This window comes from Macaca nemestrina, chromosome 4, assembly GCF_043159975.1.
Source record: "Macaca nemestrina isolate mMacNem1 chromosome 4, mMacNem.hap1, whole genome shotgun sequence".
Classification (NCBI taxonomy): domain Eukaryota; kingdom Metazoa; phylum Chordata; class Mammalia; order Primates; family Cercopithecidae; genus Macaca; species Macaca nemestrina.
Genome location: NC_092128.1, coordinates 121413665 through 121437843, shown reverse-complemented (window position 1 = coordinate 121437843; position 24179 = coordinate 121413665). Strand labels below are relative to the sequence as shown.

At 43.8% G+C, this 24179-nt stretch overlaps 1 protein-coding gene across 8 annotated transcripts in view; it reads left to right on the top strand.

Moving 5' to 3' along the window:
• The window catches only part of LOC105492381 (cordon-bleu WH2 repeat protein), a 300253-nt gene that overhangs the window by 251089 nt on the left and 24985 nt on the right, over positions 1 to 24179 (top strand). For all 8 annotated transcript variants that reach the window (XM_011759456.2, XM_011759450.3, XM_011759453.3 and 5 more), the window contains one exon: positions 20298 to 20607. In XM_011759456.2, coding sequence (XP_011757758.2) covers positions 20298 to 20607 — 310 coding nt within the window. The remainder of the gene's footprint in view (positions 1 to 20297; positions 20608 to 24179) is intronic.

The following is a 24179-nucleotide window of genomic DNA, read 5'->3' as shown; positions in this document are numbered from 1 at the left end:
TTTCAGGGGCTGCTGGGTTGGAGTCAGCAGACCCTGATTATTATGAAAATAGCCACAATTTAAAATGTAGAAGATTGTGCATTAAAATCTTGATTTCTTCTTTTTTAAAAAAGTTAGAGATAAGGCAACACCAGTTTTACTGCATGAAAGGAAGTGTGGGATGCATACTAGCTGCTTCTTACAGACACATGTAGGCGCCAGGTTTCCTCAGGGTCCTTATGGGGCCACACCTGGCCCTCAGCCTGCCTCCTGCTGCTGTCCACAGACCTCTGTAGATGGATCGGTGCAGGTTCCCTGATTCAGTCAAACTGGAGAAATGAAGTCATTCAAACCCTCATTTCTAAAAAGTCAGAAAAATATAAGGATTGTGTTGTCAAATACACAACCCTTAAAGAAAATGTTAGGCCGGACGCAGTGACTTATGCCTGTAATCTCAGCACTTTGAGAGGCCGAGGCGGGCGGATCACCTGAGGTCAGGAGTTCAAAACCAGCCTGGCCAACATGGCAAAACCCCGTCTCTACTAAAAATACAAAAATTAGCCAGCCGCAGTGGTGGGTGCCTGTAATCCCAGCTACTCGGGAGGCTGAGGCGGGAGAATTGCTTGAACCTGGGAGGTGGAGGTTGCAGTGAGCCAAGATTGCGCCACTGCACTCCAGCCTGAGTAACAGAGTGAGACTCCATCTTTAAAAAAAAGTGAGAAAGAAAATGTTTAATTTTCTACCTCATACACTCACATAAGTGATGCAGAGCAATTTCTGTCTTCTTCCTTTTTCTGAGGAAATTGAAGAACTGTGTGTATTGCCTTTGAGAGAGTGCTGAAAATGTGCCCCCTACAGCTTGTAAAAATGAAGTGCCTGCCCTGCTGCGCAGAGCGCGTCTCACAGTTTTGGGGGCTGCTGGGTTGGAGTCCTGAGCAAATGCACGTCAAAGACTCAGGACTTCACTGTGCTTGCTCCTGTGTGTGCCCCAGCGCTCTCCACGGGTGTCTCAGGGCCTCTTCCAGGATAGCCGAGCCAGGACCAGCAGGCTTGCTCATGCCACCCCCTGCAGACGCAGTCCCTGACGCTGGCAGGCACGACTCCTGAGATGGCAGGCTGAGAACTGCCTCAGATGGCACGTTGAGCCATGCCCCTGGCTGACAAGGGAAAGATCATTTTCTCCTCCAGCCCCTGCAGATCAGCAAGTGCCCACGTTTCCATGTGATGATGAAACACACAAGTAAATAAGCCGTGATGTTGTCTGGGAATGCTTCAGCCAGTGTGGCTGGTCTTAAACTGGTCCAGTTTAGTTGAGACACTTGGAGTGGCCACTCGTTGGCTGCTTCAGAGAAACCAGCAGTGTTAATTGGAAGCCTCTCTCCAAGTCTCAGCAGGCCAGCTGAGCGCCGGGACACCATGGCTCTGACTTAAGCCTTTGCCCTGCAGTCATGCTGTGACTCAGGGGATGACCCAGAGCTTGGGATTATGGAGGCTTTGGGGAAGCAGCTGCACCTTCAAGCAGGTTTCCTTGGATGTATCTCCTGCCACTTCTCACAGACACAAATTAGAGAGAGAGAGAGAGAGAGAGAGCGAGCCATGAACTGGGTTTTACTGCAGCAAACATCCACACTGGATCTGCCGTCAGGGTTGCATCCTGGGAAAGCTAATTTTGTAGACTTAAAGTAATGAATAATTAGACCATGGCTAAATGTATGTTTTATTTTCTGAACAAATTCAAAACATTAGAAAGATAATGAAGATTTTCTTAAAATTAGGCCTATTTTAACCCTCCCTACGGTTTAGCCCTAATGGAATATTTATTCCAGAATCTCTATTAGTCAGGCTTCTCCAGAGACACAGACCAATAGGATATATTTATGAGTGTGTGTGTGTGTGTGTGTGTGTGTGTGTGTGTGTGTGTCTATGGCGGGGAGAGATTTTTTTTATAAGGATGGCCTTATGTAATTATAGAAACCAAGAAGTTTGACCATTCGCCGTCTGTAAGCTGGAGACCCCGGAAAGCTGGTGATGAAATTCTATCCAAGTCTCAAGGTCCTAGAACCAGGAGCTCTGATGCTCAAGCACAGGAGATGGGTGTCCCAGCTCAAACACAGAGAACACATTCACCCTTCCCTGCCTTTTTATTCTGTTCAGACCTTCAGCAGATAGGATGCCTATCCACAGTGATGAGGGCACATCTTCCTTACTGTCTGTCAATTCAAATGCTGATCTCTCCGGTAAACAACCTCACAGACACGCCCAGAAATAGTTTCACCAGGTATCCGAACACCCCTTGCTTAGCCATTGCAGGTTCACCCCTTGCCACCTCGCCACCTATGTGCACATCTTTAAATCGTAATTTCCACAGAAAGACAAAACAAGGTCACAATTCCAACTGGCATGACACCGCTGTCCTGTATACAACTGAAAATGCACTCATGCCTTCCCAGAAGAGAAGGTAAAGTCCTTGAGCTGATGTTTACTCTCTCCTGATATCCTGTAACTTAAAATACTATGATATAAAATTATCAATAATTAGACACTGCTATACAAGTTGCTTATGTCCCATGTTAAGGGAATAAGAGGAAAGAAAATAAAGGTATTTATATATATATACACATATATGTATACACACACACATACAAACATATTCTTAACAAAATGAGAAGGAAATACTCATTGACAATTACTGTTTTCATTTCTGTAACTGGTCACATCACAGCTGATGTTTCTAATGTCTTCTACCCATTCTGTATTCCCCTTGCCTTCAGCAAGCACCTCAGCTGGTTGTGGTTCTTTACCTGGTGTTGTGATGCAAACCATCATTCCTGAAGGGTCTGGGCCATTAGTGGTACTACCTGGACTGGGTCGGGATAGTTTCCATTGACCTTCATCGCAGGGCTTACTAAGGGAAGTCCAAAGGGATCTCCTGCATCCCATACTGTTCCTTACCTCCATTCTAGAGCAGTAGTCTATTTTCCCCTGGGTAGTCTGGGTCAGTCACCCAGCCAACACCATAAATCCCTTCCTCACCTGTTGACTCAAAAGCCTGACGAACCCAGACTGACCATGTGGCATCTTAACTTCCAGTTCAGTGAAATCATTGTTGTGCCTCCTGGTGGAATCATTTGTTCTTCTGGACCTCAGATCCCTCAGCCAGCAGAACATAAAAGTCATGAGGAAAACACTTTGCTAGTAGGTCGCTAGGGATAATGATGGTGCCACTCCCCTTTTAACCTCTTGATTCCTGGACCCTGTGGGAGAAACAGCACCATATATTGGACATCATTGAGAGCATACACACCTTCTGGAGAACATTGCCCCAGCCCTACAAGGTATTGCTACCTCTCTGACCCTGTAACTGAGTTTTCAAAAGTCTACTTTACTGTTCTATCAAACCAGCTGCTTCAAGGTAGTGGGGAACATGGTAAGACCAGTGAGTTACATGCACGGGCTCATTGTTGCACTCCTTTGTGTCTGATCAAGCGAGTTCCTTGATCAGAAACAATGCTCTGTGGAATACCATGACGGTGGATAAGGCCTTCTGTGAATCAAGCTACACATAGTAGCTTTGGCAGAACTTACATTCTGTAAGCTACTGATGGAGAAGCCAGTGGGAACCTTTGCTTCCCAAGAAGTAGTTGCCTGCAGAGGTTGCTTTGATAACCGTGAAGAAAATGCAACCTGTTAAGACCATTCGTTGTGAGATCTGGGCTGGTGTTCATGTGCTCAGGGACCTGTGGAGTGCTGGAAAACACCTGGAGGAGGCACTGCTGTCAGACAGCCGGAGTGAAGCGTGTGCACTGAAGACTAGATCAGATCGACTCGTGGAGGCATCCGGCAGAGCTTACGGCAGGACCCATCATGAAGGGAGGGCCTGTGGAGGGTTTATTCAAGACAAATCGGGAGCAGATGTCTCCATTTCAACCCTACACAGGCATGGAGGAGCACATGCTCCCTGTGAGGGGTGAGATGAGGATTGAACAGTTAGCAAAAAACAGGCCACAGGGGGTAATGCTAAGAACTAGAAAAACCTTCAGATCCCATTGGGACTGGAGAATATCACATAGAAGGCAATCATCTTGGCTGTATTTCTGGGTAGAGTTAGTGCAGACAGCAGGATGAGGGAACAGTGGCAGGGTGACTGGGAGACGGTACCCTTACCAACTCCTCCCTGCCTGGCTCAGACTTGCTTATGCTAACAGGGCCAGCCCTCACCCTCCCACCCACCCCCACCTGACCAGGCTTGTTTGATCTACAAACACGGCTTCCTGGGACTCCCTCCTAGAAACCCATGTGTTTCAGGCCCCCCCCACCCCGTCCCCGTTCTCTCCCACTCCTGGGAAGGTTCCCCAAAGCCTTAAGATTACAGTTTCTGCAGCCCCCACATAATCACATTTGTTCTTTAATTTCCAGTGTTTCGAAAGATCATGGCCACTAATGAATGATTATACAGTAAGTCCTCCTCTCTTAACATCATCTATAGGTTTTTGGAAACCGCAGCTTCATGCAGAACAACAGATAATGAAACCAATTTTACCATAGGCCAACTGATAAAAACGAGTTAAGTTCTTAGCACATATTTCTGGTCACCAAAACATCACAAAACTTCTAAATAAAAACCAAAGCACTTCTAAATAAAAACCAAACACTACTAATATTAAACATTGAAATAAGTATGAGCTGTATATACATTTAAGAAAGATTAATAAAAGCAAGTAATGTGATGATTTACCCAGTTTTTCCAGTTCAGGGTCACAGGTGGCCGCAGCCTACCATGGCAGCACAGGGGTTAAGGTAGAAAACAGCCCTGGACTGGCCCCCATCCCATTGCGGGTGTACTTATACTCACCCACATGGGGACAATTTGGACACCCCAGTGACCCTAACGTGCTCAGTATGGGGACATGGGAGGGGAGAAGTGCAGCCGGAGAAAACCCATGCAGACCTGCCGAGAAGGTGCAGTCTGCACAGACAGCGGCCCCAGCCTGGGATAATAAGCTGATGTTGAATGAAAGATGTTGGAGGACCTGCCGTATCAGCCTGTAGGCTGAAAACAGATGGGAATCACAGCAATCAGACTCATTCTAACAGCCCACACTCAGAGGCTCCGGCTGTCCAGGCTCTGTCAGGCTTTCCCTGCCTCATCACGCCTCTCCGTGAAGCTCCTGAGTGAATGAATACTGTTATTCTTATCCCTCTTTCACAGATGAGAAGCCATAGCCTGTAAGCACTGATTTGCTGGAGGCCACAGTCGAATCCGCACAGTGTTATGTAATTGTTTTGGGGGGTTGTATTGTTGTTTTTGTTGTTGTTTATTTGTTTTGAGACAGGGTCTCGCTCTGTCACCCAGGTTGGAGTGCTTTCGTGCAATCGTAGCTCACTGCAGCCTCGATTTCCCAGGCTCAACCAATCCTCCTGCCTTAGCCTCTCAAGTAGCTAGGACTACAGGAATGCTCTGCCATGCCTGGATAATTTCATCCTCCCACCTCGGCCTCACAAAGTGCTGGGATTACAGATGCGAGTCACCGTACCCATAATTGTTTAAATTGACACAAAAGATGGAGAAAAGTGTGTCTTTTATCTGTTGAGTACAAAGTGCATACATAAACATAGAAAGGCAATGTATCTGATTTTTTTCAAACATTTGAGAAATTTTGTTACATTTATCCAAAAAGCTTCTTAAAAAAAAAAAAAACTACCAAAAAAACCAACCTAATATAAACCATGGTTATCTTGGGGATAAGTGATTATTTTCTTTCCAAATGTTTGTGTTTTCCTTACTTTCTATATGAAAGAAAAAGAAAACAAACTTCATTTTAAAAACCAAAATAATCCTAATTTTAAAACCCTGGTAGAATGTGGTTGTAGGAGGGTATCTGTAATAAGAGGAATGGAAGAGGTAGGGTGTGGCTGTCTATCCTTTCAGGACATGGAGGGGAAAATGGGGTCCCTGCCTCGCAAGGGGACAGCATCCAACTTCCAGTCCCTGGGACAGACCCTGAAACCCTAAGGCTGGAGCCCCAGCATCTCATGTAGGTTATTTTGAGTGTTGGTGGGTTTTGCTGAGGTGAGTGTTTTCTGGCCAATAAAGCCGGGTTATTTTGGGCCACCATAATTGTGAGTTAGACAGGTGGTTTGTGTGTGCAACATTTAATTTGCTGGCTGTGTAGTCTGTTGACTTTGGATAAGGCTAGTAACAATTCTATACAAGTTTTCCAAAATGCTGGGCCCTGGTGCTGATCTTATCACTGTTACAAGCAGATGCACATTGCCAAGGCATGCTGCACTATGGGAGGGGAGCTGTAGGGGAAAGTCATCGTGTTACTTTTCATTGCTTTTATGCTGACTACTCTACTGTATTTGAGTACCTTTTGGGTATAGTAGTCCCCCACTTATTCACGGGGGAATATGTTTCAAGACCCTCCGTGGATGCCTAAAACCTCGGCACTGAATATATGTGTGTGTGTATGTGTGTGTATATGTGTGTGTGTGTATACACATATATACATATATATACATACATTCACATATATATGTGTGTGTGTGTGTGTATATATATGCACTGTTTTTTTCCTATGTATACATACCTGTGATAAAGTTTAATATCTACATTAGGCACAATGAGCAACAATGACTAGCAATGAAATAGGACAATTATAACAATATGCCAACAGCAGTACTCTTGTGCTTTGGGGCTATTATTAAGTACGATAAGGGCCCCTGAACACAATCTCTGCAACACTGAGACAGTCCATCTGAGAACCACGACCACTGCTCAGTGACTCACAGGCCGGGGAGGAGACAGTGTGGATCCGCTGGACAAAGGGAGGATTCCCGTCCATGGTGGGACAGGACAGGATGGCAGATTTCACCAGGCTGCTCAGAAGGACACAACGATTCAAAACTAACCAAGAGTTTATTTCTGGAATTGTTCATTTAATATCTTCAGACCTTGGTTGATCACAGGTAACAAACTGCAGAAAGCAAAACCTCCAACAAGGTGGGACTACTATGATGGTTTTTGCTGTGTGTGTGTGTGTGTGTGTGTGTGTGTTGGGAGAGCACTGTATACAAGCATAGTTAGTCATTTTGCTTTTCTTCACTCACTTTTAATGGTATGTTAGCATTGTGTGATTTCTAAAAATACTCAGAAGAGAACTCATCTTGGAACAAGCCTGTATTAGAGTATCTTTTCAATATTAAAAGATATGTTTTATTCCTTAGTCCAGAACCCCAGGTAACAGTTTAAATTGGTCATCTTCACAGTCTGCTATTTAATCTGACCCAAACTTCAGGCAATTGGTACAAATAACTAATAAGGCAAAAATAACCCAACTGGCCAGGAAACTAATGCCCTGAGGTTGCAGATGGAGGCACTGATGCAGAGACACCAGACAGGTGATCCTTGGAGACTCAGGCTTCAGTGCTGCCATTGATGAGGGCTCATTTCCCCTGGTGACATTACAGGCACCTCTCACTAGCCTTTTGCAGCCCTTTTACACCTGGGACATGGAGGCTCTTTGCTGCCTCTCCTCTGTTTTCTCCAGCATCTCAGGATCCCATTTGCTCACTCACATTCAGGCTGTACCACCCCTACCCTGCTCAGCTTTCCTACCCCTGCTCTTCCTCCTGCCCCCAACTTCATCATGCACCCCCCCCCCATATTGTTTCTTTGCTCTTTGTTTTTGACATAGTTTACAAACATTTGGAATGTGTTTTATTTTTGTAAGTAGTTTCCTCATTCTGTCTTAGTGAAACTATTCTATTATAGCTTCCACAAGTAATTATTTCAGCTCTACTTCTGTCTGAAGGAAAATGTCACTTGTAACTTTGTTGAGGGCATTTTGGGACAAGTTCCCATGAAACAGGAGACATGTGAAGAGCACTGAGATGGGAAATGGAATCTGCTAATTTTAGAAAAAGGCAAATACTCCTGCCTTTTGAGAGCAGGGACTGAATGTGACTTTCTGAGACTGGTTGTCCATTAACTCCAGCGCCTGTTGTTGGAGACAGCTGTCTTTGAATTATTGCAGGGAATAGGTTTCAGTAAGATGACGACAGAAAGCTACATGGGGTACAAAGCTTAAATGTAGGTGGTTCTCACCTGCAGCCCAGCAAGGGGGGAAAGCCGGATGGCCAGGAACCCTGGGGGAGGTACGAAGGAAGCCCTCCCATGTGTGGCCCAGGCTGACCAGCAGCAGCACCTGAGAACATGCACCCCTGGGCCCACCCCAGCCCCACTGAATCAGAAACTCATGGGGGTATGGGGTCTGGACAATCTCTGTTTTAACAAGCCTTCCAGGGGATTCTGACACGGGCCAAGTATTAGACCATCATCTTCTCAGAGAACTTAGGATGTTTATGGCCAACCAGGCAGCTAGGCCCAGCACCTGTGATAATTTTAGCTACCATTACTGAGCATTGACCCTGTGCCCTGCTAGCTCCTTCATAAGTGCTGTCTCGTTTAATCTTCACTAAGTCCTTAGAGAGAGGAATTCGGCCTTGTGGATGAGGACATTAAGAGATGAGTTTGAGTTTCCTGCAGCCCTTGAGGGGCTGAGCGCCCAGCTGGAAGGACACGCTATTAGTGCAACAGAAAAGAGTGGCAGTGGCGTGGGCATTGCAAGTCCAAGAAGGATGCGGGCTGGGGCCCCTGGAGATGCTAACTTCGTGGAGGAGGGAGGGCCTGAGCCATCCTTGAAGGAAGATGAGGACTTTCAAGAGGAAAGAGAAGGACATGTTCTGAGAACTCCAGCTGGAGATGGGTGCAGTAGCCAACCCTGGGGTCATATCTGCAAGTCCTCTTCCCTCTGAACCTGTGCCCTTGACCCCCTCTCTCCTGGCTTCCCATCTGTCCCCTCAACTCTCCAGGCTGCTCCGGGGAAGAAAGGTTTGGATCCTGGGTAGCGGACAACCTTCTCTGCTGGAACGAGGAAGGCTGTGGAAAGGAAACAGATATTTTACATTAAAAGCAAGTTCCATTTTCTTATATTTCCAGCCATATCATGGGTAATGTGCCCCGAAAACCCCTTCTGCTACCAAGCATCTTGAAAGCCTGGGTTTCTGTGATGGACATCATTGTAAATGCGTAGCCGAGCTTTGTGTTGCACAGAAAATGAGAAGGAAATCATAAAACAGAAGCATGAGGGAGAGCTGAGATGCTGGGGTCGTCTGAGGAGGCTGGGGCTGGTCTTAGTCATCTGGGGCCTGCCTTGTCCCGAGGAGGCACAAGGCCCCTGGCCAAGCAGCAGAGGGGAATGGGGCCCACAGCAGTCCCCAGTGCAGGGAGATACCATAGAGAAAAAAAACATCAGAAAGTCACTCCTCTCCAGGCCAGGCAGTCAGAAGAGAAAAAACGTTACAGTGGCTTCAATTCATCGGAAACATGGCCATCTCCCAACAAGCCCAGCACCCATATGAGGAAGGCCCATGAAGAGTCCTTCGCCCCCAAGGAGCGTGAAGAGGCCTGGACAGCAAGATGGAACTGTGGGGCCAACCCAGTGGAAATCTCACAAACTCAATAGATCTTAAATTAAGAAGTCGTCCATAAGGAAGTAAAAGAACTGGCCAAAAGAGAAGTTTGTAATTTATGTGAAAAGAAAAGAAAAAAAAAAAAGCGCAAAGTTTCCTTTTTATGTGTTCGTTTGTTTGAGACAGAGTCTCACTCTGTCGCCCAGGCTGGAGTGCAGTTGCAGCACGATCCCAGCTCACTGCAACCTCTGTCTCCTGGGTTCAAGCGATTCTCCTGCCTCAGCCTCCCGAGTAGCTGGGATTATAGGCACATGCCACCACTTCCAGCTAATTTTTGTATTTAGTAGAGACAGGGTTTCACCATGTTGGCCAGGCTGGTCTCAAAATCCTGACCTCAAGTCATCCACCCACCTTGGCCTCCCAAAGTGCTGGGATTTACAGGCGTAAGCCACTGTGCCCAGCCCTTATGTTGTAATTTTTCTTTAAGACACCTAATAAAATGTTGCATTGCAGAGGAACAGTGACAATTTTGTCTGTCACCACGAACCTCCACTTTTAGGTACAAGGGAAGGAGGAGCAGAGACATGAAGACGAGAAGCTAAGATTGGTTGGGCCCAGCCGAGGGGCCCTGTGCCAGGTGGGGAGGCACCTCTTGGGGGCAGGTGAGGCACAGGGACGGGCACTTGACATGACTGGCATTACAGGGTGGCATTACAGCACACCCGGACATCTTCTCTGAGTTACAGAAAGTGACCTGTAATGTTGTCTGTTCTTCAGCATGCAAGAGGTGAGGCTCAGACATCTGGGTTCTTAGCTTTTGTCAAAGAATGCTCTTTTCTGTTATTGCATACTAAATATTGATTATATTATCAAGAATTTACATTGCACAGTGTGCCAGCTTGAGGAGGCCTTCCTGACTGGGTGAGATGCCCTGAACTCCAAGTGCCCACTTGAACGGGGTCAGCCTGGGTCCCTGAGGGCAGCACAGGACAGGGCACACAGCTTGCCCAGAAGATGCCATCTGCCTGTCAGGCAAGAGGATGGTCTGACTCCTTTCCTCTCTTATATCCATAGAGATCTATTTTATTTCTTAGTTAAATCACAGTGAATTTCAAAGGGGATTGGAGGCAGCTTTTTGTGTCAATATTATTCAAATGAGAAAAGTCTAGAAAAAGGAATAATTTTTATTTTAAATGATTGAAAATAAAAATATATTAATTAATGCTATTTTTGAAACCTACATTTTCCTTAAGTGGCTAGAAGTAAACACTAGGAGAGCTCAGAAATATATGTGCTGGGAAGGTAGAGGAAGGAGGAAATGCAGTTAAAGGCAGCCACAAAGGCACAACTCGGTCCTGCCTTCTTGGGAAACAAGGCTAAAGGGATCAGAGAGGATGCTGTGTCAAACAGCACTCATTTATGTAATAATTTGGTCATTTTATATGAAATTTACATCCAGAGTGATGGATGAACAGTGTGTTATGGAAAGCTAATAAAAGTAGGCCACATACTTTATTCTCTAGGGTTCTGATGATAAAAGGATAGAAGTTGGAAGGAAGCAGCAGAAGGAGGGATGGCATTTTTCTTAGGTTGCCCATCTCAGATGGTGGCTGACTCACCTTTTCTTCATAATAGACCCAAAGCATAGTCAATTTGAGATTGAGTCCCTTGGCACCTTGGCAGGTCCCTGAACCTCTCTTTCTGAGGCATTGGTGAAATAAAATTTATGTGTTTTAATAGACTAGACAACCTGGAGACAGAGTTTCTATTTTGACAATGAAAACTAAGACACCAGCTTTGTTCTTGCCAGCAGGGATGGCCATCCACTGCCCCACACTTCCCTCAAAGGTGAGGGCCCAGAAATGTGTAAAAAAGGACTGAAGGTTTTTTCCTCAAGAAATGGTTTCAAATATGTTGAGATTCCCAGATAAATGGGTCCAAGATTTGTTACATAGAACATGGTAGAAAATCTTTCGGCTTAGAAAAGTCTAAATGCAGATATACTCAGCAGGATTCATGTAACACGTTGGTTAAAGAACCTTAATTTGACTCCTGCCTACCATGTGGGTTTTTTGTGATGTTTGAATGAACTTGCCCCTTTTATAAGCTGAGCAGAGTGTTTCTGCAACACACACCCTCAGGAGAGGTGACATAATTTGTTGGTTGGGGCTTCTTTTATAATTTGCAAAATAGGAATAATAATATCCACACTGCAGGGGGCATGTGGATTAAATAAGGAGGTAGATAAATATGATCTATTTGAACTCTGCAGAATGTCAAAACCCAACTACCATTATTTGGTTCGCAAATATCAGTGTTGAGCTGTACTATCTGATAGTAAATTAGCCAATAGTGTAATATTTTAGACTACTCCTAAAGTCCATGACAGTGGCATAGAGGAGGAATCCTGTTTAACTATTTGCTTAGAAACAAAAAAAGCACATTAAAATAAAATGAAACTTCAGTTTCAGGATAGCTGAACTGATTCTAAGCACCGTCAGCCAAAGCCAGCATTGTGGCTCCGGAGAAAAACTGACCACCCTATCCAAATTGAATCCTCACCCCAGCATGCAAGCGTCTGTCCCTGTCCCTGTGGAATTTCACTTAGTCCAGTCCTGGTTCATGCACTGCATCCATGACTGCTGTTGATAGGCTTTCTGATCCATAGTAAGGAAACAGCAATATTCACATGTGGCAAAGAAATTCACTCCATACCATTGCTGACACCCCCATTTAAACACAGGAAAGATGCCACAACTCGGTAGACAATTGTGTTTTTAATGCATGAGAGAAGGACAACAAGGTGAGCAGAGAAATTTACTCCAAAGGAAGTGGAGTTAAGTTAGGAAATGGAACAAAACTTTAAAATAAATACTTTTAGTCATTGCCTCAGAAAATTTCAGTAGATCATCACATACATAAAATAAGGGCAAGCTATTATTGAAAAACAAATAAGCATCAAAACATTCTTGGAAATTAAATACACATCTTTAGAAATGTGCACATTTAGACACATTCAGGTAAAAATTTTAAAACTCCACAGATAAAATTGTACTAGCTTCTAGAGAGGGGTTATGTATAGCTGTAAACAAATCGTGAGAACATATGCCTTCTCATCTGTGATACAAGATGCTAGAAAACAGAGGAGCTGAGAAGACAGTCTTCAAGAAGGATTTTCATCTGAACCTTCCTTTGGTTTAGCCATATACTGGTATTCAAGGATGAGAATTAAATGGAGCCAGCCTTCAGACACAAGAGAGCTTTGAGAGTATACCCTCCTAAGCTAGATTATACTAAAGTATATAATCCAAACAATGGAAAATAAATCTAGGAAAGGGAAAGACATGTATGTAGCTGTCCAATTTAATATGTAATATAAAGTAAAGGTTCCTATAATAGAAATACCATAATGTTACATAGATATATGTGCAAAATCCAGGAAATTTAGACATTTATTAGACAGGACTCCTCAGTTCTCAGAAATATGTCTTGACCAGTTATGCATAATTGGGTTTTGTGGCGATTTTTAGCTCACATAACTGGCACTTCCAAGAGACTCATCTTTATTATGGGCATGGTTGGGTCCAGGAGCTGAAACATTGTCTTAGAAGTATGTTCTTCTCCAATCCGCGGATAAGTTCTTCCCTGTGCTGGTTAAAATGGCAGCCTTTTATCAAAAACTTATAACCAATCCATTTATTCCAGCCCAATTGGACCATCTTCCTGAATACCCAAGGTGCTGAGAAGGACTTTGATTGGTCCAGCATGTGACACATACTCACCTTTGGACATAACATTGTCCTAGGGGAATAGTTAGGGGCAGATAGTCTCACCCAGATATGATAAATTGGTTACCTGCAAGAGGGCAGAATTCTTTTAACACAAACAGAGTGAGAGTGGTGGGCAGAGAAAAACAACAGCTGTTTATTATATGTTTTTAAAAGAACAGCAATTGGAACACAGCTGTGTCCTACAGTGGAATAACTTGGAACTTTCTCTGCCCAGGGACTCTAATAGGCACGTTAGGATTCTAGGACTAGAGTTTGATTCAGATAGTGAAGAAATAGGAGCTGACTGATACCAACAATACATCACTTGACTCTTAAGAGAATCCAGGTCTAATTTTAGATCCATAAATGTTTTTCAAACCTTCATTATCTTGCCTTCTTGAAAAGATAAAAATGTGTATGTGTATATTGCAGTGTTCTGGAGTCAACTGATTACCTTCATCATGGAATGTCTTTGAGGAGCCCAGGTCTGTGGCATTTTTGACTAGGACCTTAATATAAAATGTTAGGAAATGGTGCCCATCAAACTAAAGAGGCTGTGATTTTGACAAGGAATGAACAGGCAAACTTCACTTGGAGGAAACTGTGCCTAGGGAATCAGTTAGAGAGAGGGGAACGAAGTTTGAGGTGCATACTCAGAGCAGAATCTATATAATGCTGGTGGCAGAGGGTCTCTCAAAGGCGAATCCTAAACCCAGCGCCTCCAAACCATGCCTCCTGAACATTTGCACCCTGTGTATGCACACAGACACTAGGGATTCCAACCACTCAGCAGTATTTGATGTTTCCCATGCAGCCTGGCATTTATCTGCTTTTTCCCATCTTTTGACCCACCTGTCCTCTGCCTGCCAAAATCATGCTTGTGTTCAGACGCAGTCCAATGGTCACTTTCCTGTCTCCTCTAATTAAAATGAGCGACCACTTCTATATTCCTGTGGTATTGTCCATGAATCCCACCATCTCAACTCTTAAATTGACTGAAATGTATTGTGTACATTGGTGGGTTTAAACTAGGGTATACATTCTTCTGGGAGAACACCAGGATTCTCCAAGGGAATCCACTTCCAAATGTTATACCTCCACATGTATTCTTTCCTGGAATTCACATGCCTGAGAATTCACCCGTGACCAGCATCATTCCAAGTCTTTTTCCCCAATGCCAGTTTTACAGATACCTGCCTTCTCCCTCATAAAAGAGAAACATACCCCTCACCTATCAGGAAACTCACTGGGATGCACTTTCCTGAGATGGGCAAACCTTATTCCCGACCTCAAACAAGAGAACAAATGGAAATATTAGTATAAGATCGAGCAGATAAATAACTTTAATGAGTTGGTGGCGAATCTTTTTGAACATCAGGTGGTTTCCCAATTTTTCTTTCCAACAAAATTGACAAAGGATCTAATTGAGTTATCAGATTATAGATCATTAAGAATAATTTTTGTGACAGACTAATTAAGTGATTATTGACATATGTTAGAGGAAAAGTTTTAAAAACCTAATGGAATGATGTAACTATAACAAAAGTCCCTTAATTTACCTTCATATGTGACAAGCTTTGCCTAGTGCTCATATCTGTAAGATGAAAAATAGACTTGAATTTATGCCAAACCCTGCCTCATGCTAGCAGTAAGTAATCCAGTCATTTTTAAGGAATTAATTGGAAAAGCCTCACTCACTTATGAAATGCATTTCCAAATGATAGTTTACCTTTTTGCTTAACAAATGTCAAAGTTTCTAGAACATTTGTATAATTTTGGTTTGCTGTTTTCTATTAGCACAAGGATAACAGTATAAAAAGGAATTTAATACAACTGCCTTATGGTTAGGGGAAATAAAAATTACATTTTAACTTATATACATATTTTATACAAAAAGGCTTGATGAATGAAAAAAAACTCAAGCAATAAAGTACATTCAATTAGGATGAGATTTTGTTAGGTAGTGAAATGGAAATAAGTTCAAGGAAGAAAAGACATGCTCTAAAACGCTGCCTATTAAAGGAAGAACTCGTTTACTCATTTTTACGTGGAGGGGGCTGGGCATGAAACTACTATGATATCCAGATTCCTTTGTTTATATTTTTAAATGGCAAAATATTTATTTATAAAATATTAATACTTACAACACAATTAAAATGTACATCTCTTGCAACCAACTAAACTCGTGATGGAAATTTTCAGATATCAGTGAAAAATGGAAGGAGATGCATGATTGTTCAAAATTATTTGGAGGGATATGCAAAAAAAAATTTCCATTTATTTATTTCTGTTTAAGACGGAGTCTTGCTCTGTCGCCCAGGCTGGAGTTCAGTGCTGAGATCTCGGCTCACTGCGGCCTCCGCCTCCCGGCTTCAAGCGATTCTCTGCCTCAACCTCCCGAGTAGCTGGGACTACAGATGCCCACCACCACATCTGTCTAATTTTTGTATTTTTAGTAGAGATGGGGTTTTGCCATGTTGGCCAGGCTGGTCTCAAACTCCTGGCCTCAGTGATCTGCCACCTCAGCCTCCCAAAATGCTGGGATTACAGGTATGAGCCACTGCATGCGCCCCCCCCCCCGCCCAAATTATTGAAATGCTTTATGTCAGTTTGTATCACTAGTTCAAAAGCACTTCACGTTATTTTTCCCTTTCTTCCAAGTGCCTAAAACATGGAGAACAAAGCACAGGTTAAGATGAAGTGCAGCATTCCTTATTGGTTGTGAGTGGCTGTGGAACCCATAAGCAGCGGTGTGAGGTGGCGAGGTAGCTTTTCTGTCTTTGAAACATTTTCTCTGGGCCATATACATTTGGTGAAACTGGCTCTTGAGAAATCTTCTCTCTTAATGAACCACAAAAAAGCAATATCATAGGACACAAGATCTTTAATTTGCATTTAATAAAACAATAAAAACGAATCCATTCCAAAATTACTTAGAAGATACTTATATTTAGTGATGGAATTATCTTTGCTGACTCTGTAAAAGAAAAACTAGTACCGAACTGAGAATAATTTTGTTCAACTTGAGGAACTACTAGCCCTAAGTTAGCATTTTCTTCTTTATGCTTGAGCTGAAGAGTTTACCAAAGCTCATTCAGAGATATGTAATGGCCTCTGATTATATAATTTAGGTGGAGGACAATAGAAGGGTTACTATTCCTTACTTAGACTCTGGCTATTCATTTAGAAGAGAATTAAATCATGAATTTATATTAGGCTTCTGCTAAAGACAAAGTAAGTGTGTTTTTTCACATTTGCAAAAATCCTGCAGTAATAACTTTTTAGTTCAAAAAGGTTGTTCATGCCTTAAGAGAATAGCAAAACTGCCAGTGCATTAATTAACTCAAAAATAATGACTTACCCTCTCAGGGATGACAGAATATAGCAGAAAGGACAAAGCCAATGTTGTATTCCTTTTAAAGATTCCTAATTAGTCACTGGTCAGTTATAAAAATGGGTGTTTACATCCTATATGTTGATTTGGCTTTTCAAAGACTGCAGTTCTACTCTAGAAGGGATTTTAGAGCCCGTCAGAACCAACTGCTTATTTTACAGAAAGGGGAAAGGGGATTGTTCAGAGTGCAATTTGGGCTCTTAATTCAGCCCTCCTCCTGCTGCCCCTGGGTTTCAGGCTGGGGTCCCTGGACCGCTGGCTCTAGGTAAGCCCCTCAGGGGCTGGAGAGAGGGTGGGAAATGGGACACACACAGGATCTGGAGGACAGGACCTGGGCCCCCAACCTCGATGCAGCCCAAGCTGCTCCACGTTTTCCTTTTATGTTCTGAGTTTCCGTTTAGCATTGATGAAGAAAAAAAAATTAAAAAGTCTCCTGCACCATTATCTCATTCAGAAATTGTCAAAACATGTTACAGTTAATGGGGTTAATCATCGGAACCAGCCAAAGGAAGAAAAGAGATGTGGGGTGGGGGCAGGATGAATGAGATGGGCATGTCTGATTCCAAACAAAAGATGCCCAAGACAGAGCAGACCTTGGAAAGGAGTGATCAGAAATTGCCTAAAAACTCACGCCAACCCAGGTTGGGGCTTCACAGAAATATCTCCCCTTCTCTTCAAATCTGTGCTCTTTCTGACAGCTCACCAGGAAGCTTCTCCAGGAAGTTCCCCACGCAGCCACCATCACCCTCCTCAAAGCCTTTGCAGGTGCTCCCCCTTGGCCACAGCCTGCCCCACCCTATACTCCAAGCAGTTGCCAGAATCACTGTGGGAAGGTCTGCCCAGTCGGGTCCTACCCCTTTGGCAGAAGGCCTTGCACCCATGTTTCCTCTCCTCCCAGCATTTAGACAGTTGTCTCTTCAATTCCTGTGCCACTCTTCTCCCTGGATGCAGGTAAACCTCCTGAGAGCAGAGCCCCCCTACCTGCTTCTGCACCAATGGCATGAATGGTGTCACAGGGCTGTGGCCAGGCCACACGGGCCATGGGAAGATTATCCACATGGAGAGCAGGAGAGTTGGCCTGGGCAAAAGGGGAGCTCTGGTAATAGCACTCGCATTAGTCATTTTGTAAATGGTTTAATACATGTGTGCACTGAATATGTGACCTCTCACTCCATGTTGATTTAAGGCTTTGCAGGTGGCTTAATTTAGACCACAGGCTCTCAACTTTTTTTTTCTTTTGCCTCAAAACTTCTGAGTAATATATATGTATGACCAGACAAGCATTCCTGATCTTTATAACTGGCTAGAGAAGGGGTGGAGCAGGGTTAGAGTCCCTCTGCCCTGCAGTGTGTTCTGTGCCTCCAGAGGGCATGTACCAGGTGCTCTGAGGGCCCCCTCCAAGGGGCCTGGCAGCAGAGGGCTAGCGGGGGCACATTTGTTCAGGCCACTTCACACCTGAGTGATAATCCCTGGAGAGGGAAGAGGGTAAGCCAGGCTAAACCAGCATTTGTGTGGCCCCTACTGTGTGCCACCACCTCGCTCAGTCTGGCCTGCCACACTCTGCCTATGGGAGCACACCGAGAGTTGGTGTGACCATACAGCATTGTCATTCTTTGTGTACGTGTCTGTCCCTTCAGAAGCTGTGAGTGCCAGAGCCCACATGTTTGGATTGGAAATCTGTGTCCCCAGGCCCTGTCATGGGGCCCTTCACATTCAGGCACCCACTCAGCAATAGGGACCCTGTGGGCGGCAGCATTACATTACTCCGTTAGGGTGTGAATCCAGGCCTCTGTGACCTGAGAGTTTTGTTCTTGTCATACTTTTTATATACAACATAGACAGAAAAAAATGTGCTGGTTTTATTGTTCAATGATGGCGGCAAAAGGGAAGGCAAGAGAGGAGTGAGGGGAAACAGGGAGCTACTGTGACATTTCTTCTTAATATTTGTCTTGAATTAAGAGTCTGGCCACAAAAGCTGGGGAGAGAACTAGAAGAACGAGGTCGCAGCAGACCAGCATCACTGCATTCAGCATATCTCCTCGTGCGTTTGCGCTGTTCTAAACTATTCCTTTTTTTTTTTTTTTTTTTCATTCTATTCTTTACTTTGGAGCTCTTTAGTGAAATGTATTTTCTTTTAAACTTTTGTTCTTTCATTTGTTTTATTGTTTGGAATCTCAAACCAACACCTGATGGGATTTTATTTTGGTTTTGTTGATGATAAGTTGTTAGTCTCCTGTCCAGTTAAAATATTGGTGATGTTGAGTGCAATTGTGATGTCACTTCACTCTCAGTGCATGATTTTGTGGAGTGAGCATTCCTAGAGGAGTCTTAATTCACTTTGGGCATCCAGTGACTATTTAGGGGAAGAATGACTTTAAAACAAAATACACTGGGACTGCAACAAAACACAGTCCTTGTTTCCTGGACTGTCATAAATAGTGCTTAGATCATATATCCTGAAGTGTCTTGAAGTTTAAAATCTGTTTTTATTAAAAAACAGTAACAACTCTAATATACATCGGGCTAGAGTTGTGTGTTTTTGTCCTTCAAATTTCATCTCTATGCATAGAGCCTTCTGTGATTTTAGGGAATCTAGAAGCTCAGGAAGAGAAAAATAATGACCTCCCATTCCTTACACTTAATGTATGGCTATCTACGAATAGCTAGGTAGTTGTGCAGAATGTCCATAGTGCTACCCATCATTAGTATTAGTGCTTGACAGAACCTGGCTTGGAGAGCGAGTTGCCGCTCCGTGCATCTCACCAAACTGCTGCAGCAAATCACATTTAGTACGTAGGAGCCAGGTAACCGCAACCACAGAAACTGGCCTCACATGTAAAAATTAAGGGAGAGCCAAAAGCTGGGGAGTAGGGCCATGAATCTTCTAGGCCAGATTTCAAATATGAAATACACGTGAGATGTTTTCAAACTGATATTTATGTCTGCTTATTTATATTTCCCAAAACTCTAATTGTTGTTAATGTTTTTCTAAAGATCTCACATTAAACAAGTTCCATTAAACCAAAGGTCAGACTAGAAACAATTGTATTCAACATGTCATTAGTTTGAATTTTTAAATGTGCTTGCCCATAGCCATAGAGAGGAGACCAATATAAAAGGCTAATTAGCCGGGCGCGGTGGCTCACGCCTGTAATCCCAGCACTTTGGGAGGCCGAGGCGGACGGATCACGAGGTCAGGAGATCGAGACCATCCTGGCTAACACGGTGAAACCCCGTCTCTACTAAAAATACAAAAAATTAGCTGGGCGAGGTGGCGGGCGCCTGTAGTCCCAGCTACTCGGAGGCTGAGGCAGGAGAATGGCATGAACCCAGGAGGCGGAGCTTGCAGTGAGCCGAGATGGTGCCACTGCACTCCAGCCTGGTGACAGAGCGAGACTCCGTCTCAAAAAAAAAATAAAAATAAAAATAAAAATAAAAGGCTAATTAATCAAATACTGATTTTTAAGGGAAAATTTTGCTCTCAATCTTACACGAATGACTCCCTCTGAGTTAAAATGTTTCAGGAGTATTCAGCAGTATTTGAATGAGGGTCTTCCTTTATTTTGAGCACCCTGAATCTGAAATTTTAGAGTGGGGCCAACACACTGATGTCACACTTGTTAGGCAGTGTGGACCCCGGAATGGTTTGGGCTGACCTGTCCTTACCGTGTCTTGTCCAGTAAGCCTGCCCCTGGGGTCTGGCAGCCACTGCAGCCCGGATGGAGTCCCACAGGTGCTGTCAGAGGCGGAGGAGACCGTGTCCGTTGGCAGCTGTTTTGCATCGGAGGACACGACCGAGGACTCGGGAGTGATGAGTTCCCCCTCAGACATCGTCTCTCTGGACTCGCAGCAGGACAGCATGAAATACAAAGACAAGTGGGCCACGGACCAGGAAGACTGCAGTGACCAGGACCTCGCTGGAACCCCAGACCTGGGTCCCCAGAAGAGCCCTTTGTGGGAGAAGAATGGCTTTGAGAACTCACATCTGAGGTGAGTCATGGGAAGGACGGGTGGGGACGGAAGTCACAGCCACATCTGTGTCTCTAAAGAGTGTCTTTTGTCACGGGATCCAACACGTGCTATCACAATCTGCGCTGCACCAGGGCCCCGACCCTGATTCACGGCAGCTGCTCTCAGGCATGTCTCTGTGCTGTCTGTACATCTGCAGTAACTTACAAAGACTGTGTAAGAGTGACTTGTTTGCTTTGGCACCATACCCTTAAGTATATTTTTCTACTCAACATCATGTTTGTAAGATTTATCCATGATGATATCTGTGGTGTTCATTCATTCATTTACCCATTTTCCTGATAATGAGCACTTAGATTGTTCTAGTTTTTGAGGGCTAGAAACAATGAACAAGAAACATACGTCTCTATTTACATGTAGAGACTTTTCTAGAAGAGGAAACTGACAGGAAAGAGACTCATCTTCAGCTTTATGGGATACCTGAAATGCTCATGCAGTTGGCAGGCCCCCAGTGTCTGCAGGGTCCCCTTGTTGCACACCGATGCCAGTATTTAAGATCAGTAGACACGTTGAGCTTTGCCAGCGTGTAGGCATAGATGGCTTCTCATGTAGCTTTCATTTACAGTTCTCTGATTAGGAAGGATGAGCATCTTGTCATTTGTTCATTAGCAATTTGGGTCTTGTATTGTATTAATTGCCTTTTCATAGCCTTTGCCCTTTTAAAAAACATGCTACATTTGGCCTGGCATGGTGGCTCATGCCCATAACCCCAGCATTTTGAGAGGCTGAAACAGGAGGATTGCTTGAGTCCAGGAGTTCAAGACCAGCATGGTCAATATAGTGAGACCTTTTCTCTACAAAAAAAATTTAAAAATTAGCTGAGCGTGGTAGCACGTGCCTGTAGTCCCAGCTACTCTGGAGGCTGAGATGGGAGGATCACTTGAGCCCAGGAGGTGAAGGTTGCAGTGAGTTGAGATTGTACCACTGCACTCCAGCCTGGGCAATAGAGCAAGACTGTCTCAAAAAAAATTGAATTAAATTAAAAATTGTTATGTTTACTTTTTTTTATTATTAAATTCTCCTTTGTCAGTTATTCGCACATGGAACATTTCTAAGTCTGTGGCTCGAACTTACCTGTGTTTTCTTTTCTTGTACAATGATTGTCTTCACATTTTAGTATTCATTTTTCCTTTTTCTCTCAGATGTATATAATCTTTGCCTATTTAAGAGATCCTTCCTGTACCCTAAAAGACTAAAGATAGCCTGAATTTCTTGTAAAACTGCATTCTCACATTTGGGCTCTCCTATACATGGGGTTTATTTTTGGGTGTGATGTGAAGAAGGATCTGTTTTTTCCCACTGATTCCTATCCCCACTGTGGTCAGACATCAAGTGTCCATGTGCACGTTGTTCTGTTCCAGCGCTCTTTCCGTAGCACTGGTGTATTTGTCCATCTCTGTACCAATATCACACTGTCAGGATTCCTTTCTTTATTCTTATATAGAAAGGCATGTTGATTCTCTTCAGCCCAGCAATGTTTTTCATCTTTTAGATAACTTCAAGAACGCATCAAATAAATATTTTGGAAATGTTAACAGAAAGAAGGTAAAATGGGCTGGATGCAGTGGCTCAAGCCTATAATCCTAGCACTTTGGGAGGCTCAGGTGGGTGGATCACCTGAGGTCAGGAGTTCAAGACCCACCTGGCCAACATGGTGAAACCCCATCTCTACTAAAAATACAAAAATTGGCTGAGTGTGGTGGCGCTTGCCTGTAGTCCCAGCTACTCGGGAGGCTGAGGCAAGAGAATCGCTTGAACTCTGGAGGCAGAGGTTGTGGTGAGCCGAGATCGCGCCATTGCACTCCTGTCTGGGTGACAGAGTGAGACTCCGTCCCAGAAAAAGAAAAAAAAAAAAGGAAATAAGGTAAAATGATTTAAAGAAATAGTTCATAAGCCAGTCACCAAAATGAATGAATGCTTTTATAATATGTTTTTCGGGTTTTGTTCCAACCCTATTCATATGAACACACAAATCTGTATCTGGTTAGTGTAATTGTCTTATCAGTAATACTTTATATATCTTTGTACCTAACAGTTTGTCATGACCAGTTCCCCATGTTATTGTACACACTCCCTAATAACGTTGAAGTATAGCTCTTCAATTCTAAGGGTGACTCCAAGACCAAGTTTATATTTCATCAGAAAGGAAATTTGAAGGCAGCAATTGGTTCCTTCCTGCCTACCCCACACAAGATGCATTTTGCTGAGGTTGGCCTGTGTTGTTTACATCTGTGAGAACAGAGGAAAATTATGGCATTTTCCTTTTAGTCATTCAACATAAAGAAAAATCACTTTCTACTGTAATCTCTACGTCTTTTCTGCAGTTTGCATGGGGATTGCACAGGTTTGCATTCCACATCTGAAACTAATCAGACACGCGTTACTGTGCACCCTGAGGGATGCTGCGCATAGGACTCATTGTTTCCTTTGCTGGTGCTGACCGTTGATATAAAATCTTGCTGATTTCTATCCAAATAATGAGGGTTCATATTGACTATGGCCACAGCCAGGATAATCATTGAGTCTTTGGAACCTGATGCTTTATGCAAACAGGGAACACGGCATGTTTTCCTGCCCTCATCTCTGGGGTGCCACTGAATTTGAGAGTACTGTGGTGGGGAGGGAGGGAATTTGGGAATCTGATAGACCTACAATGGAATCTCACCACCACTAACTAGCTGTTTGGCCTTTAAGAGTCCACTTAATTTTGCCAAGCATTACCTTTTGATCATACACAGTGCGGATATGCCACCTATCTATCAGAGTTGTCATGAGCCTGTGAAAAGCCCAGCACAGATGATACCATGCACGTTGCATATATAATAAGTAGTGCCCATTGTCAGAACTACTGCCCTTAGTTTAGGAAACGGGGGCACCATTGAATTGCCCTGGACAATCACTTTCCTTCACCGGGTTGTGGTCAGCTCATCAGTCAGATGAGGATGAAGATGCTGTCTGAGCCCCTTAGCCCTGGCTGTGATGCTGGGTTATTTGCCCAAGAGTTGGGATTGACTCTGCCCTTGCATGGAATGACTCTAGTCTTTTTGCTTTTTGTTTTGTTTTTGGAGGGTAGGGGGGATTTCATAGAATGAATCTAGTTTTTTGGGCACCATTTTGAGGTTTTTTGGGTTTTTTTACAGGAATTATCTCAACTGACAAATTAGACATATTCAGAGATTTCAGCATGGTATATCACATTTTTTCCCAAATACATGATTTTCAATAAATTTCAGGATTAATTCAAAGCGGTGCCTCCCATGCAATGCAAGGGTTGCAAATATGGATGCCTTAGAGGCAAGGCAGTGGTTAGGCAAGGTTGAGGGAGGCTCAGCAGATGAGAGACCACAGGCAGTGTGGAAAACACATGCTTTCTCTAAAGAGAACAGCCCTGCTCCCTCTGTCCAACTGTCGCCCTGTGGGTTACAGACCCAGTGTGGCCAGTTTTTGAAGAGAAGCCAGAAATCTGGATTTTTATGTAACGTCTCCCAAATTGTAAATGTTGGCAACCAATTCAAGCACTCAGGGTGAAACGG